The sequence below is a fragment of the Sapajus apella genome, unplaced genomic scaffold, assembly GCF_009761245.1.
Source record: "Sapajus apella isolate SASKATOON/1434 unplaced genomic scaffold, GSC_monkey_1.0 scaffold51, whole genome shotgun sequence".
NCBI lineage: Eukaryota > Metazoa > Chordata > Mammalia > Primates > Cebidae > Sapajus > Sapajus apella.
The window spans coordinates 10,157,918-10,174,815 of NW_022436991.1; the positions used below are offsets into that span (position 1 = coordinate 10,157,918).

At 49.6% G+C, this 16,898-nt stretch overlaps 1 protein-coding gene across 5 annotated transcripts in view; it reads right to left on the reverse strand.

Moving 5' to 3' along the window:
• ERN2 (endoplasmic reticulum to nucleus signaling 2) overlaps positions 1–15,764 on the reverse strand; it is a 24,309-nt gene extending 8,545 nt beyond the window's left edge. For 2 of the 5 annotated variants that reach the window (XR_004258201.1, XM_032242965.1), the window contains exons 1-13: positions 15,349–15,764; positions 13,199–13,304; positions 12,474–12,507; positions 12,132–12,204; positions 8,987–9,059; positions 8,733–8,840; positions 8,309–8,410; positions 6,868–7,132; positions 4,639–4,717; positions 4,409–4,556; positions 4,175–4,293; positions 2,678–2,833; positions 2,261–2,423 (exon numbers count right to left, since the gene is read on the reverse strand). Coding sequence is in view for 4 of the 5 variants with exons in the window: in XM_032242965.1 (XP_032098856.1) it covers positions 2,261–2,423; positions 2,678–2,833; positions 4,175–4,293; positions 4,409–4,556; positions 4,639–4,717; positions 6,868–7,132; positions 8,309–8,410; positions 8,733–8,840; positions 8,987–9,059; positions 12,132–12,204; positions 12,474–12,507; positions 13,199–13,304; positions 15,349–15,438 (1,516 nt within the window). In the remaining variant the exon portion in view is untranslated. The remainder of the gene's footprint in view (positions 1–2,260; positions 2,424–2,677; positions 2,834–4,174; positions 4,294–4,408; positions 4,557–4,638; positions 4,718–6,867; positions 7,133–8,308; positions 8,411–8,732; positions 8,841–8,986; positions 9,060–12,131; positions 12,205–12,473; positions 12,508–13,198; positions 13,305–15,348) is intronic. The other 3 variants (XM_032242961.1, XM_032242962.1, XM_032242963.1) reach the window with 3 other exon arrangements.
• Positions 15,765–16,898: the final 1,134 nt, after the last annotated feature.

Genomic DNA, 16,898 nt, shown 5'->3' on the forward strand with positions numbered 1-16,898 from the left:
GCTGGGACTTACTAGCTTTGTGAGCCGGGGGTAGGGGTGGGAGCTGTCACTAGACCTTTCCGCCTTAGTTTCCACTTCCATAAAAGGGGCATTCTATAATAACATTCGCCTCACAGGAATGTTATCTCATGAGTTAATGCATTCAAAGCATTCAGAATAGTGCCTGGCATACAGTAAGCACTATATAAATGTTAATTCTGGTTCAGGCTGGATTGCATCCACTTGTCATTGAATACATGATGCAGCCAGAGGTCCTGAGAAATGCCCATCCAAGCACATGTAGATTAATTTGTGTACTTTTTTTTTTTTTTTTTTTGAGATGGATTCTTGCTCTGTTGCCTAGACTGGAGCGCAGTGGCATGATCTTGGCTCACTGAAACCTCTCTCTCTTGGATTCAAGAAATTCTTGTACCTCAGCCTCCCCAGTAGCTGAGACTATAGGCACCCACCACCACACCAGGCTAATTTTTGTATTTTTAGTAGAGATATGGTTTCACCATGTTGGCCAGGCTGGTGTCTTGAACTCCTGACCTCAAGTGATCTGCCTGCCTCAGCCTCTCAAAGTGCTGGGATTACAGGCATGAGCCACCATGCCCAGCCAAATTTGTGCAAGTTAAATGAAAACTGGGTGTGACTCCAGTGTAAGTTTTGTGAATCACATAAAACAGTCCATGAGGACTTTGACGAGCATAACTCTGGGGTAACCCAAAGATGGAGTCCCATTTGTCTGGGTAAAGATGAGCCAGACTCAACTTGAGTCAGAAGGCCCATGGAGATGGATGTTTTGGGGTACAGTGAGGTGAATATTACTTGGACCCACCCAGGGCCAGTAAAATGACAAAAACTACAGCAGCTCAGGGCTCAGGAAATCCTGCTGTGGGGTCCTCTAAAAGAGCTGACCCCCCCTGAGGAAGGGGAGCTGTTTTCCTCTGGGCTAAGGCACAGTGACCACAGAGAAGGCCCTTGTGAACAGCACCGGAGCATCAAGCCACGTGTGGCACAGAGAAACCTGAGAGGGGGATGGCAGAGTGGGGCCAAGGTATGAGGAAGTGGCTTGAGCGGTGACCAGGAGGTGTCAGCACAAGTTCACAAAGACAACCAAAAACACGAGCCCAGCCCAGAACCTATCAAGCAGAATTAGCCTGGGCTGATTGGTAAATGCACGCAAGGACCTGGAGCATGCCAGATGCCAGAGGAACCTTGAAAGGTTCACAGCTCACTGCAGCCTCAACCTTCTAGACTCAAGCAATCCTCCTGCCTTAGCCTCCTGAATAGCTGGGACCACAGGTGCACATCACCATACCCAGCGAATTGTTTGTATTATTTGTAGAGATGGGGTCTCCCTATGTTGCCCAGGTTGGTCTTGAACTCCTGGCCTTAAGCTATCCCCTCCTTGGCCTCTGAAAGTTCTGGGATTACAGGTGTGAGCCACCATGCCCAACCTAAAAGGGCTTATTTATAGGACTAAATTGAGAAAAGATAAGAGAAGCGTTTAAAAAATAAAAGACACTAAATTGTACGAAGGCCATTTACTATTATTGTTACCAAATATAATATCATTTTAACATGAATATTAATAATATTACCTAAGTATTATTTAATAATAATGATTGTAACTTCTAATGATGAGATGATGTAATGAGCTGGATGTTATTATTCCCATTTAACAAATGAAAAACTGAGCGCAAAGGAGGTAAGCAGAGAGCAGCCTTGGATCTATACCCTGTTCTATCTACATCCAGATTTCTTAAAAATAATAATACAATAATGAGCTGGGCATGGTGATTCATGCCTGTAATCCCAGCACTTTGGGATGCTGAGGTGGGAGGATCTCTAGAGGCTGTCAGTTCAAGACCAGCCTGGGCAACATAGTGAGACCCAATTTCTGCAAAAATAACTTTAAAATTAGTGGGGCATGGTGGTGCATGCCTATAGTTGCAGCTACTAGGGAGGCTGAGGAGGGAGGATTTCATGAGCCCAGGAGCTTGAGGCTGCAGTAGGCTATGACGGTGCCACTGCACTCCAGCCTGGGTGACAGAGTGAGACCCTGTCTGCAAAAAAAAAAAAAGGACCAAAAAAATGACAGCAGACACTTCTAGAGTGCTCAACTACATAGCAGGCTCTACTCAAAACACTCTTATTAATTCATTTAGACCTAACCACCCCACTATAGTGGCTTTTAATAAACCAGCTTTGCAGTTAAATCTGCCTCTTGATTTTCTCTGCTCCTGACTGCCCTGTCTTGTTCACTCAAGCTCACCTTCATGGTCGTCAAGTGTCTGGGCTTGCTTTGAGGGACTTCGGGACCTCTTCTGGCTCCTTGGGGTGGCCCCCGAGTGCAGGAACTGGGCATCCTGGGAGATGTGAGAAGAGTCTGCAGGTGTCAGGGGCGTCTCTTGCTGCTTCACCACCTGTGGCTGCTGCTATAACACAAGAGCCTAAGAGAGCTCTGTCCTTGCCATGCCCTGCCCCATGATGGGCCCAGTATCTGTGACTGATATGGCCTCACCAGGCAGCATGAACTTACAGAGCAAGATCACAGGGGCCTGGGGAGCTGCTGGGAAGGAGGCAGGGGGCAAAGTCAGAGCTGGGTAGAGGGAGAGAGTTGCTGAGTGGTCTCAGAGAGGAGGAGCAGCACTACTCCCAGATGAACCTGAGGTCAGGGCAATGGGCCTACCTGCCTCATCACAAAGAGAATCCACCCTCCCAGGAGGACAGCAGTGAGGCTAGCTGCCAGCAGGTCTTGTGGGCCCAGTCCCAGGTAAGAGTCTGAAGTTTTCTCCTCTGGATGCAGCTTGGAGTCCCAGAGTTTCTCTCGGCTCAGGCTCAATAGCTGGGGATAAAGGGCCATTCACTTTCAGCACCTCCTGCCACCGGGGAACCCCTAACCTTTCTTCATCACCAGCACATGGCTGGGCTTAATTGAAGAGGCCGTGAGTGGTCTGCATGTGGTGGGAAACATGGCACTCTCCGTGGTGCTGCAACATCAATGTACCCAGAAGAGTGGTTTTCTAAACCTACCCAATGACCAGCATTTCATGGGATGTCATTAAAAAATACAGGTACTCTTGGAATGTCACTAAATATACAGATATCCTTTTCTAGAGATTCTAAATGTGTTGGCGCTGGAATGAGCTCCCAGGTGATTCTGATGAGCAACCAGATTTGCTCTAGGCCATGGCTGTTCCTTCTAACTTTGAGCTACTTACTAGTGATTTTGGTTCCTCCCTCTCCCAGGAGCACATGCTTTTATAGCTTTTGTTTTCAATTTCAATTTAATGAATGCTTTACAGTTTTTACACTGCAGAAGAATAAAGAAAATGTGACCCATGTTTCATGATTTAGGTAGTCAATATCTTTTTTTTGTTTGTTTTGAGATAGAGTCTCGTTCTTTTTGCCCAGGCTGGAGTGCAATAGTGCAATCTTGGCTCACTGCAACCTCCGCCTCCCAGGTTCAAGCGATTCTCCTGCCTCAGTCTCCTGAATGGCTGGGATTACAGGCATGCACCACCATGCCTGGCTAATTTTTTGTATTTTTAGTAGAGACGGGGTTTCTCCATGTTGGTCAGGCTGGTCTTAAACTCCCGACCTCAGGTGATCTGCCTGCCTTGGCCTCCCAAAGTGCTGAGATTACAGGCATGAGCCACTGTGCCTGGTCTTTTTTTTTTTTTTTTCTTTTAAGAGACAGGGTCTCACTGTGTTATCCAGTGTAGTGGTGTGACCATAGCTCACTGCAGCCTCAAATTCTTGGGCTCAAGCAATCCTCCCACCTCAGCCTCCTGAGTAGCTGGGACTACATGTACACACCACCATGCCCCACTAATTTTTAATTTTTTTTTGTAGAGATGGGGTCTTGCTATGTTACCCAGGCTGGTCTCAAACTCCTGACATCAAGCCATCCTTCTACATCAACCTTCCAAAGTGTTGAGATTATAAGCATGAGCCACCATGCCCAGCCACATTTTGACACTTCTAGTGTGTTTCTGCCAGTAACAACAACAACAACAACAACAACAACAACAACAACAAAATGTTTGTCTTCTGGGAAATTGTGTGAGGTCAATTGACCCATCCCCAATTGTTATTCTTAGAAGCCTGAGGAAAAGGTCCAAGGGCTGCTCCCCTATCTGCTGGGGCCTCCCTACCCCCTGCTCTCTGCCCTTCCAGCACTGACCTCCAAGAAGGCTGGGGCCTGGGTGTTCTCTGGGGGTCTTGTCTCTGTAGTCCCACTCCCTGGGGTGGGATGGACCCTCAGCATGGTGGTATGCAGGACTGGGGGTAGCTCGTGGTGTCCTAAAGTGGGGGCAAAAGTCAACAGGCTGAAGGGAACCTCAGCCTTCCAACTCAGAGGCTGGGCTCACAGGTTCTTTATCTTCATCTACTCCCAATTTGAGCCAGAGGATCTCACCAATGAGCAGCCACTGGCTTGGGAGGGCCACGCTGCCTGAGGGGTATCTGACATCAGTACTGGGTGAGACCTCTCGCTCTCCTGAGACTTGGAGTGTCACCTCATCTGTGGTAGGGCCATCTGTGGGGGCCAGGGTCAGTCCACGAGGCTACAGCAGAAGATGGAGAGCCATGAGTGAAGGAGGTTCTTCTGTTCATCCTCTTTCAGCCCACTCAGAGACCACTTCTCACCACCAGGGCCACTCCTGTGTGGACCAGTGCCTTAGAGACATAGAAGCCAGCTTCATCCTTCCCCACATACAGCGTCATCCTAGTGGGAGGTAAGAAAAAGAAGAGAAGAATGAATGCTGGTGGTGAGTAGTTTCAGTTATTAGGGTACTCACACCCTTGTATATTTCTGTCTCACATTGACTCTTGGCTTAGCCGTGAGACTTGCTTTAATCAATTAGACAACAGCACATGTGACATAAGTAGAGGCTTGAAAAGTACTTGTGGCTTGAGGCTTCCTTCTGCATTGTTCTTTGGAGCTCTGAGACCATCGTGGGAGAAAACCCAGGCTAGCCTGCTGGGGCTTGAGAGACCTCCTTAATCCTCCATAGGCCAAACAGTCCATCAACTATGAAATAGGTGAATGAGGCCATCGTAGATTCTCCAGTCTCAACCAAGCCACAAGCAGACTGCAGAAAAATCACCTACCCAGCTGACCCACTGAATCTTGAGGAATAATAAATTGCTGTTTTTTAAGCTCTCTGTTTTGGGGTGATTTGTTACACAGCTGTCTTCATTTCTTGCCTGAACAAATCAATATTCCATGAATGGTCCATTTCTTTCCATATACCACTCTAAGATATTCTTTCTAAAATGAAAATATGATCGAATCACTTCCTTCCTTAAAACTCTCCAGTGACTTCTCTCTGGCTTTAGGAGAAAATGTCCAAGCCTTTTAAATGATCCTACAAGATCCCTGCTTAGCCTATAACCTCAGACCCTACTCCTTGCTGAGGTCTGTATTCCAGTCTTATTTAATTTTTTCCTGTTCCCTGAATTCCATGCTCTCTCATCTCTCTCATTTCCTATTCTTTTTTTAGGTTTTAATTTAGATGTCCCTTCCTCTGGGAAGCTTTCTATGACTGCCTCCTGTCCCCAGTCTCGATGTGGGTACTCTTCCTATACATTGCCATGGCATCGTATACTACTCTCATCTTATCCTTTATCATGTCAGGTTGCAATTGTCTCTTTACATGTCTGTCTCTCCCACTAGACTCAGGTTCCTGTAGGCAGGAACAACGGTTGGGTTATTTATTGCACTCCCAGACTCTAGTGAGACTGGCACACACTAAGTGCTCAGTTAATATTTGTAAAATGAATTGAAATGAATAGATAGATGATCCCTGATCTTCCCAAGCTGTCTACTTGTTTTTCAAGATGGGGACACTACGGTGTTAGATGCAATAAGGGTATTATTCAAAGTATTTAACAATCCATAAGGCACAGCACCTATCAATCAGAACAGGTTAAGACCTGAAGTCCACCTCTGATATGGTTTGGCTGTGTCCCCACCCACATTTCATCTTGAATTCCCATGTGTTGTGGGAGGGACCCAGTGGGAGGTAATTGAATCATGAGGGTGGGCCTTTCCCATGTTGTTCTTATGATAGGGAATAAGTCTCACAAGATCTGATGGTTTTATAAGGGGGAGTTTCTCTACACCAGTGCCTCTCTTTGCCTGCTGCCTTCCACGTAAGATGTGACTTGCTCTTCCTTGCTTTCCACCATGATCGTGAAGCTACCCAGCCACATGGAACTGTAAGTCCATTAAACCTCTTTCTTTTGTAAATTGTCAAGTCTTGGGTGTGTCTTTTTTTTTTTTTTTTTTTTTTTTTTTGAGATGGAGTTTTGTTCTTGTTGCCCAGGATGGAGTACAATGGCACAATCGTGGCTCACTGCAACCTCCACCTCCCAGGTTCAAGCGATTCTCCTGCTTCAGCCTCCCAAGTAGTTGGGATTACAGGCATGCATCACCACACCCAGCTAATTTTTATATGTTTAGTAGAGATGGGGTTTTTCCATGTTAGCCAGGCTGGACTTGAACTCCCAACCTCAGGTGATCACCTGCCTTGGCTTTCCAAAGTGCTGGGATTACAGGCGTGAGCCACCACGCCCGGCCTGGGTATGTCTTTATCAGCAGCATGAAAATGGACTAATACACCCTCCTAGGCCAGATCTTACCCTATGAGTTGTTGAACAGTGGGTTACCTAGGGGGTCCTGGGAACACTTGGAGGGCAGCACAGGACACTGGTTATTTACCAACCAGTTGGGTAAGTAACCAATTTGAGATGTTTTGACCCCTGCTTCAGCTGTACTGGTGTGTCACAGCTGAACATCTCGCCTGGCCATCAGACCCAGGCTGCAACACTCCCAGACAGTTCCTTCCCCAGGCCCCAGATACCGACACCTACAGCAGCTGGGTGTCCGAGGCAGAGAAGAGGGTGGCCGTGTCCTGGGGGCCTGAGGCAGGCAGTCGGATGTGGCCCCAGCGGAGGGCGAGGAAATGCAGGGTATCTCGAGCCAGTGTGAGATGTGGTAGTTGGCGCAGGCCGTCCTGGTGCCAGGTGTAGATGCCCATCACGGGCACACCCAAATCCTGCGTCCACAGCACTGTCCCGCTTCCTGGGTCCACAGTGAGCAGTAGGCCCATCCCACAGGATGCCAGGTGGCTCATGTCTGCTGAGAAAGGTGGCTGGGGAGAGGTGGTTGGAGGCTCTCCTAAGAGAGTCCAAGGGTGGGCCCTCTGGATGAGGGGGTCATTCAGGTGTGTGGAGATCAAGTGAGATCACATGGAGGGTTATCAGGATGTAAGAAGTTTTCTTGGAGTTCATGGAGTCACTTTGAAAATAAGGTGATCAATCAGGGTCATTCAAAGGTGACTCAAGTGTGTGGGGGTCCGTTTGGGTCACTTAGGATGTGGGGTATTGCTCATGGTCAACAGATGGTCACCTAGGATGGATCAATCAGGGTGGCCTGGAGGCATGTGGATCACTTGGGAGTCAATTAGAGTGTGAGAAGGGTCGGCTGGGGTGCATAGGTGACTTCACCTCTGATAAGGTGATCTGTGTAGGGTCTCATGCAGAATGATGAAATAAGGGATTGGGGGGCCTTGCAGGGGGGCACCTGCAAGGTCACTCTGGCAGTTGGGTATCAGTCATAATATCAAGGCAGTGGCTTATGCTTGTAATCCCAGCACTTTGGGAAGCCGAGGCAGGAGGATCACTTAAGCCCAGGAGTTTGAGACCAGCCTGGGCAACATAGCAAGACCCCATCTCTACAAAAAGTTAAAAAACGAGCCAGGCTTGGTGGTGCACACCTGCAGTCCCAGCTATTAAGGTGGCTGAGGATAGAGGATCACTTGAGCCCAGGAGTTGGAGGCCTTGGTAAGCTATGGTTGCACTACTGCACCCCAGCCTGGGTGACAGAGTGAGGCCCTATCTCACAAAAAACACAGGAGAGTGATCAGGGTCACCTGGGGAGTCAGTTTATGGAAGAGGCTACTTAGGGTCAGCTTTCAGGGGTTATATGTAGGCATCAGGACATGCAGAGATTGCTCAGGGGCTGTTTGGGATCACTCTGAATATGGGAGGTCATCCAGGGTTACCTGGTTGGGGTCACTTAGAGTATAGAAGAGTTAGGAGGTTGAGGGATTGGCCAGGGTTCAGGAGGGTCAGTCTGGGTGTTGAGGGAGTCATTTGGGGTCAGCCTTCAGGGGTGTGCCATTCAGTACATGGGTCCCTGGGGAGGTCTAGTGGGTCAAAAAGTGGCTGGGAACTGGTCATGGATGCTGTTCATGGGTTCCCTGGTTGGCGACCTTGCTCCATGATGGGACCAGAGAAAGGTGGAACTCACATTTCCCAAGTGAGCCATCCATGGGGGGTGCTGAGTAGCGGCGGTAGGTGGTGTTCCAGCGCAGGGCCGGGGCCCTTGGGTCATGCATGGTGACCGTATACTCTGGGGATCCCAGAAGCAAGATTACCAGGAATGCCCATGTGACACCCCCTCCAACCCCAGGGACCATTTATCTTGTAGGCGTGGGGGTTTCCCAAGCACACAGCCTGGAGGCCTGGAAGCCTGTGAACATCACAGTGGCAGAGATGGGAGCTGTCTTGTTTACAGCTCTATCCCCAGCTCCTAGTTCAGTGCTCTGTACAGTGTTTGTTAATGACTAACAGACTGACTGGCCTGAATTCAACCTGTTAGCAACAGCCAGATCTCAGCAGAGCAAAAGGGAAGTCTGCCTAGAGCTTGAATGAACAACTGGGGCCCGACTCACGTGTTCGGCCGATGTAGAGACGAGGGGTGGGGGGATCCTCTGTGGTCAGTGTCATCTGGGTCTCCCCTGACTCAGGGTCCACCACAAACCAGGCATCCTGCTTCCGGCCTGTGGAGGTGGAAAGCATTTTAGCTCCCAAGTTGGCATGGGAAGGGGTGTGGTCTCATCACTCCTGTGCCTAATTAGCCCATCATGACCTAGATCCCAGACTCTGCTGGCTGAACCTGGACCCCACAGGCTAGAGAGATGCTCACCTGTGTAGAAGACCCCATCAGAGCTGCGGCAGGGAGAGGCATGAACCAGCTCAGGGATGGTGAATGGCAGTTTCTGGGAGAGGGAAAATTTCCAGGAAGGAGTAAGAGCAGAAACACACAATGCTCACTGTGCCAGGTGAGCCCATTTCCATAGCAACCGATTAACAGGTACTACTATCATTTCCACTTTTTAGGTAAGGAAACTGGCTTGGAGAGGCCATGTAACTTGGTTAACATCACACAGCTACTAAGTGGCCTTGAACCCAGGCAGTCAGCCTCCAGAGCCAGCACACTGAATCATTTTGATACACAGCCTCTTGAGGAAATGCAGAAATTCCCACACCCAGTGTCAAGGTACCACATGAGCCACTTGCTCCTGGAATGACCTGACCTCCTCCTCAAAAACTTGCCCTGGGATGGGCATGGTGGCTCATGCCTGTAATCCCAGCACATTGGGAGGCCAAGGAAGGAGTATTGCTTGAGCCCAGGAATTCAAGACCAGTGTGGGCAACATGGCAAGACCTTGTCTCTACAGAAATTAAAAAAAAAAAAAACAAATGAGCTGAGCATGGTGGTGCCTGCCTATAGTCCCAGCTACTAGTGAGGCTGAGGCAGGAGGATAGCTTGAGCCCAGGAGTTCAAGGCTTCAGTGAGCTCTGATTGTGCCACTGCATTCCAGCCTAGGTGATAGAGTGAGACTCTGTCTCTAAACAAAATAAAACAAAACAGACAAAAACAAAAACAAAAAAACATCACACACAAGTGGGGAGTTTAATTCCAAAAAGAATCCAACTCACATGGGTACTTAAAAACTGTCAATAGCCATGAGAGACTCTGAGAAATGAAGGAGTTGTTCCAGAATAAAGGTGACCATGGCCTGATGCTGGCTAGGAGTGGAGATCAGCTCCACCCTCCACCTTCTTCCCAGAGCTGGACTTGTCTGGGTTATGTCTGTGGGCACCCTGTGCTCTGCCTTCCTATTGAGTTTGAATAATGGGGACAGGGTGAGATCAGAGTATGTCCTGGTTTCCTCGCCACAGAGTCCTCACGGGCTGGCTGTGTCCCTCCACCAAAGCGCTGAGGTCCCACTGGGTGGTGCTCTCAGGACATCTCTCTCTAGCTCCAGGCTGTGGTAGCTGCTCCCTCCCCAGCCTCCAGAATTAGGGCTGATAATGGCACCCCACTGTCATGAACCAAAGGATGCTGCATAATATGGTTGGGATTTGTGTCCCCACATAAACCATCTGTTGAATTGCAATCCCCAATGTTAGAGGTGGGGCCTGGCGAGAGGTGATTGGATCATGGGGGCAAATTTCTCCATTTGGTGCTATTCTTTTTCTTTTTTTTTAGACAGGGTCTTGCTCTGTCACCCAAGCTCGAGTGCAGTGGTGCCATCTCGGCTCACTGCAACCTCTGCTTCCCGGGTTCAAGCGATTCTTCTGCCTCAGTTTCCTAAGCAGCTGGGACTGCAGACATGTGCTACCACACCTGGCTAATTTTTGTATTTTTTGGTAGAGATGGGGTTTCACCATGTTGGCCAGGCTAGTCTCGAACTCCTGACCTCAGGTGTTCTGCCTGCCTTGGCCTCTTGAAGTGCTGGGATTACAGGCATGAGCCACTGTGCCCAGCCGGTGCTGTTCTTGTAATAGAGTTCTCACGAGATCTGGTTGTTTAAAAGTAGGTGGCACCTCCTCTCTTTGGTATCTCCTCTCTTTCTCTCTCTTGCCTCTGCTCTGGGCATGTAAGACATGCCTGCTTCCACTTCGTGCTTTCTGTCATGATTGTAAGTTTCCTGAGGTGTCTCCGGAAGCAGAGGTTACCATGCTTCCTACACATGAGTCAATTAAGCCTCTTTTTTTTTTTTTTTTTTTTTTTTTACAAATTACCCAATTTCAGGTATATTTTTTTATAGCAATGTAGGAATGAACTAATATACTGGACTATCCCTTGTGGTTTCCTATACTCTGCTCACACCTTTAACAAAATGTCCTCAAACTATTCTATTTGAGTATGCCATGTGAGTATGCCAAGTTGAGACCCTGCCTGATTCACACACTAAAATTTCTTATCACTTGCTAAATCACATACTTAAGACTTTTCTGGCAGGCTTCCCCTGGGCATGGTCAGAATTCTGACAAAGAACTGGGTGTGGTGGCATGCACCTGTAGTCTCAGCTACTCAGGCTACTGAGGCACGAGGATCGCCTGAGGCCACGAGTTTGAGGCTGCAGTGAGCTACGATAATACCACTGCACTCCGGCCTGGACACAGAATGAAGTCCTGTCTTTTAAAAAATTTTAAATATTAAAAAAAAAATTCTGACAAAGCACATTCTACCCCATTCACAGTCTTGATGTGGAATATTGCGAAAGAATGGCCAGAGATTCCTCTTCATCTTATATGCATTTCCCTTCACATGGTGACTTCTCATCTCCTTCCATAAGAGATGGAGTCTGTTTTTTCACCACTGGACTCTCAGCTTGGCCATGTGACCTGCTTTGGCTGATGAACTATTAGCAAATGTGACACGAACAGAAGCTTGAAAAATGCTTATGTATTGCAGCTTTGGGGTCCCTTGTTGACACCATGTGAACAAGTCCAGGATTGCCTGCTAGGGTTAAGAGACACATGGCCCAGCCACCCCTGCCAAAAACCAGCCAACTACCAACCAACTTTCAGAAACAGAGCCATCCAACTGACCAGTAGCTGACCACACATGCATGAACAAGTTCAGTCTAGACCAGCAGAAGAACCACTGTGCTAAGTCCAGCCTAAATGGTCATCCCACCAAATTCTGAGTTGAATAAATTTAGGTGATGTTTGGGTTTTAAGCTCTTGAGTTTTGGGTTGATTTGTATTTAGCAAAAGCTAACTGATATATACATTTCTCCTTAAAGCCCTCAGAGTCCTGGAGAAGTCCCTGGGATACCCCCAGCTTGATAGATTGCTCTGCAGACACAGCCAGATTTCCCCTTACCACCCTTGCAGCAGGTCCCTCAGACAGCCTTCCCACAGTGTGCTCGGAGTCCTGACTTACATCATCTGCAGGACGGGAGATACTGACCATACTCTTTCTCCACCTCTCAGTGCTCCAGCTGACAAAAGCCCTGACCCTTACCCCTTCCCGAACACCATGGGAAACAAACCATTAATCCCTGTTGTTTTTGGGTCCCCAGGATGTACAGGCTGCCATCAGCTGGGTCAGACAGAAAGGCCATTCTGTGGAGTAAAAAGGAACAAGGAGATGAATGGGTGCCTGCCCCCTGGTTTCATGAAGGCCCCAAATTCTCTCCAACTTCTCAGCTAGTAGAAGCCTGTTCTCGTAGGAGACACCTTGGGTCTCCAAGACCCTCCCTCATATCACTTCCAGAGCCAATTCTCTTCCCTTACTTCCAACATGTCCCCATCCCACACACATACTCTTTAGACAACTACGGGTCCCCCATCTCCCAGCTGCCTCCTCCTTAAAAGGCCCCAGGTTTACTTACTCTGTGACATACATTGGTCCTTGGATGACAGGATCTGCAGGGACAGGGACACAGAGCGTGAGCAGCTCCCTCCAGACTCCACTGAAAAGCACAGCTCATATTCACTGAGCTATGGCATGAATGTAATGCCATTACTTGACATGAATGTAATGCCATCTTCCCAAGAACTCTGTCAGATAGGGTCATATCTTTTGCCCCATTTTACAGATGAGGACATTGAGGATCAGAGAGGTAAAGTGAGTTTCTCAAGGCCACACAGCTGGTAAGCAGTGAAGCTGCCTGTCGATAGATACCATTGGATTTTAGAGCCCATGTTCTTATTCTCTCTCTCTCTCTTTTTTTTTTTTTTCTTCATTTTTTTGGAGACAGTTTCACTCTTGTCATCCAGGCTGGAGTGCAATGGCACGATCTCGGCTCACTGCAAGCTCCGCCTCCTGGGTTCAAGCAATTCCCCTGCCTCAGCCTCTCGAGTAGGTGGAATTACAGACACCCACCACCACGCCCAGATAATTTTTGTATTTTTAGTAGAGACAGGGTTTCACCATGTTGGCCAGGCTGGTCTTGAACTCCTGACCTCAGGTGATCCACCCGCCTCAGCCTCCCCAAGTGCTGGGATTACAGGTGTGAGCGACCGTTCCCGCATGTTCTTATTCTCTATGCCACAGTGACTACCACTCCACCAATCTATGGGCCCAAGAAGGGAGGACGGACCGCCTCTTGCTCACCATCCCTCAGAGTCCACTTCAGGTCCCCTGTCTGCTTGCTCAGTGCATGGAGACTTCCATCCAAGGTGGACACCAGCAGGAGGCTCTCTGGCCTGAGAGTATGAACCTGCAAGGGGGTAGGGACAAAGTCAGCTCTCTCAGGGGTCTGGGATGACCCTTTGCTCCTGTCCCAGGCAGGGCTGGCCATGAATTCCCTTCCCCCCAGATGGGAACAGAGCAGGGGAGGAAGGGTGATTGGGGAAAATGCTGGTGTCACCCATCATCTCTTTGACCCTAGAGAGGGGTTACAGTGGGAGCTGGGGAGTCCTGGGGGGAGGTTTTGGCTCCCATGTATCTAAATTTCCAATTCCTTACTTCCTCCCTCAATTCATTCTGGTTTTCCAAAGAAGACTAAAGGCCTTTATAAAACGACTTCATTGTTTATTTTGTTTCTTTTTTGTTATTGTTCTTGTTTTAATATAAGACAGGGTTTTGCTCGATTGCCCAAACTGGAATGCAGTGACACAATCATAGCTCACCGCAGCCTCAAACCCCTTGGCTCAGCTGATCCTCACACCTCAGCCTCCCAGGTAGCTGGGACTACAGGTGTGTGCCATCACTCCTGGGAATCTTTGTATTTTTTGTAGAGATAGGGTCTTGCCATGTTGTCCAGGCTGGTCTGGAACTCCTGGCCTCAAGTGTTCCTCCTGCCTCAGCCTCCCAAAGTGTTGGGACTACAAGCATGAGCCACTGCACCCATTCTAAGACTGGTACTATTAGTATTCCCGCTCTACAGGGGAGGGAGAATGAAGCTCAGCAAAGTTAGATAATTGGCTTAAAGCCACAGAGATAGTAAGTGGCAAAACTTTGGACTTGAGTTGCCATCTCTCTGATTCCTATGCCTGGCCTCTTTTTCCTCTGCCACAATGTCTGCCTCTTTTGGGATGCCCCTTTCCACTTCCCCAAACCAGCCCAGCTGGTTTTGGTGCCAGGCTCCAGTGGGTCCCCTGACCCAAAGCTGGGGATGGCTGTGAAAGGGGGACTGGAGCCGCCCATGCTTATATCTGGCGCTTCTGGGCTCAGTCACCTGCTCCAGCCTCTCCTTGAGCAAACAGGGTGAGGCTGAACTCCCAGCAGGAGGCCCAACATCCGGGTGGCCCAGCCGCACCCCTGCAAAGGTCACATCCTGCTTCAGGACCCTCAGGTTTGGGGCTGAGCCACTGGTGTTGAGTGGAGGGTCAGGAAACTGTCTGCTAGCCCCTTTTTCTTTCTGGGCCTCAATTTTGTCATCTGCAGCACAGCAGGAGGGAGAACGGTCTGGAGAAGAGGCTGCAGACCGGTTGCCCACAAATGAATTTTGTTTGACCATCTAGTGCTAAAAAATTTGCTTTCAATTAGCTGCCAATTAAGAAAAATGGGATGATTTATAAAAAATAAACAAGATTTCTGATTTTTCTCATTTCTAATTTTTCTGGAGACACCCGACCTGGCCACACTGAGCTTGCATTCTTAGCTGGTAACCAGGAGATGAACCCATGAGGTGGAAGGGAGGAATGGGGTGCCTAACTCAACCTGATTGCTTTCACCCCATGAGGGCTCCAGGATAGACAACCGGATTCTCAGGCCAGGCGATTTTTGCCTTCTGGCTGCAGCTCTGTAAGACTCTTCTACTCCTGGTACCGTGGGAGCAGATACTCACACCCCCAGCTCATTTATTTCACAGTTCTGAACCTGGGGTGCAGCCATGTGTAAGGGGACCGCATTGTAAAGCCTCTGAAATTGCAAAACTGGGCTTGCAGGCGCATTTCTCAGCAGAGGGCCCTGAAGTTAATCATATTTTCAAAGGAAGCCAGAATCCCCAGAAGTTTTAAGAGGCCTGGCTTTCGTGCCCGGGTGCCCACCCCCCGCCAGACGGCACCCCTTCCCGCAGAAGAGGCGGGGTGTTCGGTCTACTCTCGCCTTTCCACGCTGGCAGATCCCTCCAGCTAGGTATTTGCTGGGGGCAACTGACGACTCCCCAAACCCAGGAGACTTTCACTCGGTCGGGACCCAGGCCTGAGAGAGGGAGAGGCGCCCCCGTGGGCCCGCCGCGCCCTGGCTCCGAGCGCGACCCCGCCCCCTGCGCCCCGCGACCCAACTGTGGGGACTCGGCGTCGGTCCCTGGCTCTCACCTGTGGACTCAGCGTCCCGAGCAGCGCCGCGAACTGAAGCAGGAGCCTCAGCCGGGGCCACGGCCTCGACACCCTGACCGCGCTCGCCATAGCGCCTGGTCAGCCGCACGGCTGGCCAGGTCCCTCCGTGCCTCCAGGGGAGCGCACGGTCCCCGCCCGACCCGGAGGAGACTCCGCCCCCGGCTGGGCCTGCAACCCTAGCCTGGAGTCCTCGCCTGTCCCCGCCCTTCTCATCACAGTCGCAACCTCATCCTCGCGCACGATGGGGAGCTTTCCGAAGAGAGAGATTTTACTGAGCCCACTTATGGAGAACTTCCCACGTGCCGAGGGCCCCGCGGGTTCATCCTCGGCTCCTGGAGCCCTCACCGCACCGCAGGCACAAACGGAGGCTGGAATCCGCGGTCCAAACACAGATCCGCCTGACCTCAAAGCCCGCGCTCTTCATCACTGCATCAGCGGACCGCGCTGAGTTATCAGGAAATAGAGATTAATTGGTGGTTCAGTCATTCGTTCAACAAATATTTATTATGGATCAGGCAGGTGGCTCACCTCTGTAATCCCAACACCTTGGGAAGCCTAGGAAGGAGAACCACTTGAGGTCAGGAGTTTGAGACCAGCAACATAGTGAGAGCCCGTCTCTACAGAAAAAAAAAAAAAAAAAAAAAAAAAAAAAAAAATATTGGCCAAGCGTGGTGATGTCCACCTGTAGTTCCAGCTACTTAGGAGGCTGAGGCGGGAGGATCACTTGAGCCAGGAATGCAGGGCTCCAGTGAGCTCTAACTGTGCCATTGCACTTTAGCCTGGGCGACAGAGAGAGACCCAGTCTCCAAAATAAAATAAACAAGTAAATATGTATGTATGTATTTTTTGAGACAGAGTTTCACTCTTGTCACTCAGGCTGGAGTGCAATGGTGTGATCTCGGCTCACTGCAACCTCTGCCTCCTGGGTCCAAGCAATTCTCCTGCCTGAGCCTCCCAAGTAGCTGGGATTAAAAGTGTGGGCCACCACACCCGGATAATTTTTGTACTTTTAGTAGAGAGAGGATTTCACCACTTTGGCCAGGCTGGTCTCAAACTCCTTTCCTCAGATGATCCGCTGCCTCGGGCTTCCAAAGTGCTGGGATTACAGGCGTGAACCACCGTGCCCAACCAATAAGTAGGTATTTATTATGAGAGATTACATGCCTGCCTGGTGAACAAGAGTGATGAGTTCCCTGTCTTCATAGAGCTTAGAGTTCCCTATGCCTTAGATGCAAGGCAACGCGGCATGGAAGGGCACCTTGTAATGGCAGTGACCACCTTTGCTCCTGGTAGACGTCTCCAGTTTTGTTCAGAGAGGGCCTGCCAGGGTCCTTGAAGGCAGGGTGCACTCTGTTGGCATTCATGTCTCCTTTGTCCTTGCGTTTTTTACAAAAAAAATCCCTGTTGCTTTGAGGGTCATGTAGCCCGGCTCTGCCACCTTCTCCCCCTCCTCTTTGTCATCCTTGGTCATCCCCTCCTAGTTACTGAAAACTTGGTAACGTGGCCCCTAGCCTTCATCTCCACCCCAA